This window comes from Myxocyprinus asiaticus, chromosome 29 (genome assembly GCF_019703515.2).
Source record: "Myxocyprinus asiaticus isolate MX2 ecotype Aquarium Trade chromosome 29, UBuf_Myxa_2, whole genome shotgun sequence".
Taxonomy (NCBI): Eukaryota; Metazoa; Chordata; class Actinopteri; order Cypriniformes; family Catostomidae; genus Myxocyprinus; species Myxocyprinus asiaticus.
Window position 1 is genome coordinate 24,194,052 of NC_059372.1, and position 7,850 is coordinate 24,201,901.

At 36.4% G+C, this 7,850-nt stretch overlaps 1 protein-coding gene across 6 annotated transcripts in view; it reads left to right on the forward strand.

The window, feature by feature from the left end:
• The window catches only part of LOC127419686 (SPRY domain-containing SOCS box protein 1), a 47,743-nt gene extending 44,709 nt beyond the window's left edge, over window positions 1-3,034 (forward strand). For 5 of the 6 annotated variants that reach the window (XM_051661294.1, XM_051661295.1, XM_051661298.1 and 2 more), the window contains one exon: window positions 1,353-3,034. In XM_051661294.1, coding sequence (XP_051517254.1) covers window positions 1,353-1,480 — 128 coding nt within the window. In that variant the 3' untranslated portion in view covers window positions 1,481-3,034. The remainder of the gene's footprint in view (window positions 1-1,352) is intronic. The other variant, XR_007893707.1, reaches the window with a different exon arrangement.
• The last annotated feature ends 4,816 nt before the right edge of the window (window positions 3,035-7,850 follow it).

Sequence of the window (7,850 nt, forward strand, 5' to 3'; positions counted from 1 at the left end):
AGGGGTGTGAACATTGAGACAAAAGGGGAATGCAAACTTGCGGATCTTCTCAACATTATATACTGTTTATTAAACCTCCGATTAATGGGTTATCAGTTGTCTTCCTTCTCTGCTTTCTATCTAGTTTCTGAACAACAATCTAAATCGAGCAATTATATGATTTGACGACTAAAAACAGCCATTTGGCTCCTTAATGTTTCAATTAAAGAGCACATATTATGGGATTTTAAATGTGCTTAATTTTGTTTTAAAGGTCTCACACAATAGATTACATGCATCCAAGGTCAAAAAATACTTTAATTTGCTCAATTTAAATTGCAGCATTACCTTTTTTTTCCCAGTGTCAAAAACGACTCGTTCAATGATCCGTTCTAAAAGATTCATTCTAAACTCCTCCTTTCAGAGAGCCTACTCTGCTCTGATTGGTCAGATGTCCCAGTCTGTTGTGATTGGTCTACCGCTTAGTGTAGTGTTTGAGGGCGGGTCAAAGCTGTTCGCGAGCAGACAATGAAGACCAGAGGTGGGTTTTTTGTTACCAAATTACGTAGGTTAGTACAGGAAGTAAGTCTGGAATTACTAATGACTCGTTTCAGGTGTTCAGAATCAGTTCTTTCTTTTGGGAGTCAACTCTTTTACTAACTAACTATTTTTTTTTTTTTTTTTTACATTCACAAACAGCTATATAACACTCTACATGAAAGGTAATATTTGAAAAACCATAATAGGTGCTCTTTAAGGAGCCAATGGCTCCTAAGACTTTTTTTTTAGTCTGGAATCCTGATTAGCACTCACATGAGATGAAGACTCCAGATCTGTTCCGGTAACCTTATAAAAGCTGTGTTATACTACATGAAGATGGGTCCCCCTCATAGCGGCAGCCATGTTATAATCACATGACCAGCCAAATACTACTCGCTTTATCTCAGCAACCGCCCTATTATTGGACACTTTAACTCATGGATTAAATGTATCATGGCTGACTGCGAGTAGTGATTTTTCTACAATGACTGATGTGACTGAAAACTTTTGTTTAAATCATGCTACATTCACATCCTGAGGTGTCAGTGTTTGTCCAAGATGACATTTTCAAAATATTATTGAGTGCACCTTTAACAATACATTAAATGTTTCCTGTTGAACCTGTAGTGGTCTAATAGCATTGTTGGATACTATTCTTTAAAGACCCACTATATGATGCATAGGAAGACACTGTATTACATAACTAATAACTGATAGCTGCAAAAAAGTATAAACTTTAGTTAAAAAAAAAAAAAACCTTGTGGCCAACCAGTTATTATTCTATCTCTACAGTAGTTCCTAATGTATTTCTGTCTCTCTCTCTATTCCTGCAGCTGAACCTCTGCCGTTAATGGACCTCTGTAGGCGCTCAGTGCGGGTCGCATTGGGGAGAGAGCGACTGTGTGAAATCCATGGACTGCCCTTACCTGCCTCCCTTAAGAACTACTTGCTCTACCAATGATGATAGTAGTGCTTTTATAAACAGTTTAAGGCATAGCTTTCGCCTCTGTCTCTCTCTGGGATTACTCTTTCTGGCAAGCCTATTTCATTACAATATTGTTTTGGTGCTATACTCAGTCATTGGTTATGGTACCAAAAATATTTTTTTACAAATCAGACCAAGGACACCTCGCTATCAAGTTTGATGCTTTTACAATCAAGTGGGAAATCCTTGGTGCGAGTCTCTGTCTTGTTTCGCTAGACATTAAACTGAAGGCTTCCAGAACCCTCTGGCAGGTAATCGGCTGAAAACAAGAACCGTTGTCCACTCTGCACATGGCTTAGTGAAACCTCAGCTGTTTTTCAAGGCCTTCTCCTTTTATAAGTTGTTTTTTATTCCGTCCTTGAATCAGTTTTTTTAATGAGATGTTGGCATACCTTAAGCATTCTTGTATCATGTCATTAATTTGAGGGTTTATATAGTGACTCTGTGGGCAATGCAAAATACATTAGCTTGTCAACACTTCAGGCTTAACACCCAGTAAATTTGAATGGGTCTGATGATCACAAGGTACCTGGATAGTATTATCTAATCCATTTGTATGTGAAGTTTTTCCATTTAGGAGTCCTAATCCTTCCTCGTGCAGTCATTGTAAAAGAAGGTAGCTGAGTCAACTTTGGTGCAGGGGCTGCGGTCAGGTTTTAGCTGGTTAACTAAAAAGTTGACAGACAACATGCTCTGTGGAAGGTGATTGCTTCCCTGCTCACTCCTGGCAGGTTAAAAATAGCCTGGTTTTAGCTGCAAGACTGACCGTCTGGCCTGGAAAAACAGTCTTTGACTTCTGTGTCTGAGGGGGTGTTGAGAGAGTCGCATTCGTGGAAACAACCAAAGCTAGTTTGTAATGCTAGCTTTTTTTTTATCACTCATTAGTCAACAAGTCCCTCTCCTCTGTTCACACTGTAATGTCCGAAGTGCCTGGCTTATGATACTAGCATATGAAGAGAAGCCATGAATTGAAGTCCTTTTTTATATTAAAATAAGATTTAATCACCGTGAGGCTATGCAGCATACATTAATAAATAAGAGCTTGATTAGCTTGATCGCTGTAATGGCCCCTAAATCCTGTTAACACCTGCATAACTTGTACAAGTTCCTCTGGTTTAACCTGTTTAATTCATAAAAGGTCTGTTTTTAAACCTCTTAATGATTTGTTGGGTAAAGCAAGGATGGAAAAGTAACACTGATGTGTGGTGCCTTGTCTGTGAGTTAATCATGTCCTCTGAGGTTTAGGCAAAAGTGATGCAAGAAATGTTTTTTTTTTTTTTTTCCCTCTTTGCTCTGCTCTTTAAGACTTGATGGTAAGATTGCCAATTATTGTCATTTTGTTTAGTTTTTTCCATGCTAGTCTTTTTAGATGTAAATTGTAGTTCATTTTTGGCATTCATTTTGCTAAATGTGAGGGGGATAGTTTGGATCCCTGTTTTTAAACCCTTTCTGCCTGCAGATCACCATTCTCTTTGTATTCAGTGATGTAGATAATTTTGGTTACTATCTAATAAAGTTTATTATAATTGACCTTTTCACTAGTTGTGTTTTTGTGCTTTAAATTTGACTTTATAATTTGATTAATTTAGCTGTGACAAACAACAGCAGGGAAGATTCAAAAGGGTAGTTATACAACATTACAAGCCTAAAGCAGTTTTTTTCTGGTTGGGGAATATGTGCACTCTATTTACAAATATTTATCATCCAGGCACCACAGACCAGACTGAAATTCATTTGGTGACACACAGGCCATGTACATACACAGTTTGGTTATATATGCAAGCGCCAACTGAATTCTGCAGCCGTATTCTTGCCAAAAAAATTCAGGTTTATTATAAATTATAAATCTTTCATCATTTACTCACCCTTATGTAGTCTCAAACTAGTGTGAAGTGACATTCTTTCGCAGAACACAAACGAAGATATTTTAATGGAGATATGATTTCTGTTTGTACATACAATGCAAGTGAATGGTGACCAAAATTTCAAGCTCCAAAAAGGACATAAAGGCAGCATAAAGGTAATCCAGAAAACCAGTATTTTATCTCCATTAAAATATCTTTGTGTTCCACAGAAGAACGAAAGTCATACAAGTTTAAAGGTATAGTTCACCCAAAAATGAAGTTGCTGATAATTTACTCACCCTCAGGCCATCCAAGATGTATCTGAGTTTCTTTCTTCATCAAAACAGAATTTAAGACTTGCGCTCATGAGAGGGATGATGTAAGCTCGTTTGGTAAGGTCACGTGGAGGAGTCAGGAAGCGCGTCATTGTTTACAGTAGAAACTTGCACAGAGCACAGACCAAGCGCCGTTCACAAACCAAAACAATTTCAAAACAATATAAAATAAAATATATAATTTCCAAATAATAATAAAAAAAACAATTTAAACAATGACGTGCTTTCTGACTCCTCCACGTGATGCGTGACCTTACCAACGAGCTTACATCATCCCTCTCATGAGTGCACGTCACAGAGATGTACTGGAAGTGAACATTTGTAGTTAAAAAGTATATAAGTATTGTCTTGTTTCTAAAATATAATCAATCGTTTGCATTCAGAAGAACTTTATTTGTCGACTGAAGTCGTGTGGATTATTTTGATGCACCCTAAATATGCATTTTGGACCGTCAAAAAATGGAGGACATTCACTCGCATTGTTTAGAGGAGGAGGCCTGAAATGAAATCCTAAAAATCTTAAATTCTGTTTTGATGAAGAAAGAAACTCTTTCATGAGGGTGAGTAAATTATCAGCAAATTTTCATTTTTGGGTGAACTATTCCTTTAAGGCGACATGAAGGAGAGTAAACTGTATGATGAGAGAATTATCACTTGGCTAAACTATTCCTTTAATGCGGTCCAAGGTATGCGTCTTGATTAATTCACTCATGTTGACTCTCTTCACAGTAGTTGCTTTCATCAACTTTGCAGCCTAGCTGTAACTCCTACGTTATGGTCCAGAGAGAGCTAGCTGTTTAAAAGAAGCAGATTAGAACATAAAACTGGCTATGGCCAGTGTGTTCTGTAGATGCACGCAACTATTTTAGGGGATTCACAATCGTATTTAAATGCAGTTGTAACTCCCAAAACTATGTGGCTGGTCACTCTACCGACAGGCTACATCTTTGTTCCTCTGATTGAACAACACATTTTCTACTTTGTCAGTGAGCTTTTTATTTATTTCTCAAATACAAACATTGGGAACTTTGTAGACATAACTCTGGAGCGGAGGCGAGAACAAGACGAATCTGTTTCAACAAACAGCATCTCTGCTGAAAGCCCTCGCTGACAGTTGTTTTAGGTTTTAAAGAAGCATTAGAGGCATTCGGCTAGCTTAGCATGCAAGGTATGAATGAACTGCTGTTGGTAATAGAGTGGATATTCATATCAATGTTTCCACTGTCATCCTGACTTCTTGGTTGCCATAGAGATGTGTTTGCATACACAAAGCGCTGGAGCTTTAGCATGAGGTCACTCATTTGAAATGTGTAGCTTGGCTGGAACAGTGTGCTTGTTTGGGTGTCTGGAACAGCACATTCCTGCCTGTAATATTCTTTCAAAATGTGAAGGCTGGAAGTTTCTGTGTATACTTTTATGAGAGAAATGGGTCCAAGTTGGCTTATAATTCTAGATATGTGCTATCAGTGGGGGAAATATTTTTCAGTTTCAGGAGTGTATGTACTTTGCTGTGATAAATTGAAGTCATGATTCCAGCAAATACTTGGTTTGTTTCTTTAAAATGTACTTCTTGACTACATGATGCATTTCTGGTTTTTGTCATTGTGAACACATGGTTCTTTAAACCAGTTTTTATAAATAAACAAATTACATGCAAGGAAACTGGGAATTTAAAAGGGATTCTCATAATTATAGAACACCTGTTAATACTGTATAAGGGAATTAAAAATGCTTTTTTCTAGGCTTGGAAGAGTCACAGAAATTGATCAAATATTTTCAAGTAATGGGAATTTTTCTATAGTGTTTGAGTACAGTAGTTTGTATATCTCTATAAAATTATATAAAAAATAAAAAATTAAAAAAAAGACCCTTAACCAGTAATAAAGTCTGAAAGGAATGGATATTCATTGGACAAAAGGTTTGGCTAGAATTCCCATCAGATCCTTAAAGGTGCACTCAGTCATTTTTTCTTCATTAAAAATGTTTAACTTCTAAAGACATGATTGTAATTTTGCAATATATGTAGGAAATCATGAGCATTCACATTAAAATAAAGACTGCAGTCATATCAGTAACCTTATAAAAGCTGTTTTATTCTACATGGAGAGGGTCCGCACATGGGGGCTGCCATGTTAGAATCACATGACCAGCTGAATATTACTCGCTTAATCTCAGTTACCGTCCTGTTATTTGACATTGTCACTCATTGATTAAAGTAATCATGGCTGACTGTATACTAAATTTCAAAGATAACAAATTTACTGACACAAAGATAAAAGTTACTGAGTGCACTTTTAAAGGAATATTCTGGGTTCAATACAAGTAAAGTTTAATCAACATTGTGTCGTCATGTTGATAACAAAAAAAATTAATAAAAAAAAATCAAAGTTACTGTGAGGGACTTACAGTGGAAGTTAATGGGGCCAGTTTTTGCAGTGTTTAAAGGCAGAAATGTGAAGCTTATAATTTTATAAAAGCACTTCCATTAATTCTTCTGTTAAAACTCACGTATTATTCGAGCTGTAAAGTTGTTTAGATCGTAATTTTTAGTCATTTTAGGGTTTGTTGACATAACATTCACTTCCATTTTAAGTGCCTCACTGTAACCCAGATTTTTGCTTTTTTATAAAAAGGAGGGCAAGTCAAAATCAATATTATGCCACAAATTCTGCCGATTGAGCTTAAATTCTTTTGAACCCGGAATATTCCTTAAAGTTGGACAGTTGTAGCTGGCATGCGGTGTGGGCCACATTTGTCATATCAGAGGGTTAAATCTCAACAACTTCTTCACCCAGAAGGCGAGATAACACCAACGTGACTGAATGCCTCATTCCAGCTGCATCGTCCTGTTTGTGTGGATGACCTATGTGGGATGTCTTTATTGTATGTTTTACATGGGGGCAATACACAATAATCTTTTAAAAGATCGTATAAATAGAAAAGGATTCTAACAAACCGCTCTAGTGACAGTGGGCATGCAGTATACAAATCAGTTTGTAGCAGCCATACAGAGCAGTATAACAGAAACGAAAGATCATGTTTGATTTGTTAGACATAATAGTCATTATTTTTGCAATATTCTTTGCCCTCCCTTTCTGATTTTCATCATGTTAACTATTAATTTAAGGAAACCCCTCCATGTAATGTGGGTCTAAAGTTTATACTAGTCTAAGCCGGTTTGAACAGTTTGTCTTTTTGTTGGGCATTATTTGCCTTGAGTGCAGATCACAGAAAGCTAAAATTAAAGTTTAAAGAATGTGAGTTTTTCCTGTTATAACAATAGATTCCCTGAATACAGGATCATCTGCATTTGTGTTACCCCCAATCAAGAGATGGAGAGAAAAACTCAGACTCCCTTTGTGTGCCAGGCAGCTATTATGAACCCTGTCTATATGGTGTAATAACTCCTACACACAAAATAGCACTTATATAATGGTGTTATTTTTGCTATTAGTAGGACCAATGTGTGCACATTTGTTGAGCCTCAATAGCAAAGCCAAGCCATGGTATAGAAATTAAGCACAAAAGGAGGAATGTAACAAGACAGTTGCTGACACTGGATGTTCTTTGTTAGTTTAGTCTAAGAAGACAAAACACAACTGTTTAAAGGTCTCTGTCTTAAATAGCAATTGAACTAACAGCTACCCATTTGTATTGCAGAACAAGAGCTGTGTTGGCATGTAAATGTTTGCATAAGTAGAGTCTGTAAGAAGTCTTGCTTAGGATCTCACAACTTCATCTTCTGATACTATTTATGTTGTAACTCCGTGGGGTGTCATTTCCTTTAAATTCACTTCCAGTGCTAATCTGTTGTTTTTCTGAGCAAGGCCTGTGTCCTAGACTCTATTACATTCTAAACCATAAAAATCTGAGTAAACTTAAAAAAGTAAAGTACCAGCTGCAAAGCATTTTTGAGTTTAGTCAACTTCAGGCAAATTAGTTGTACATTATTGTTATTGTTAATTGTTAACTTAACAATTCAAGTTGGATTGTACGTTCCATTTTAAGTACAGCTGACCATGATTTTCAATGTTATTGATATAAATAGTTATTCTTTATTAAGTAGATCAACATTTCTACATAAGATCATGTGTCATGCCCATCAAAGTACCATGTACTGTAGTTGGTCCAACTTAAAAAAGTGGAGTAGGTAACAATTATTCTAAA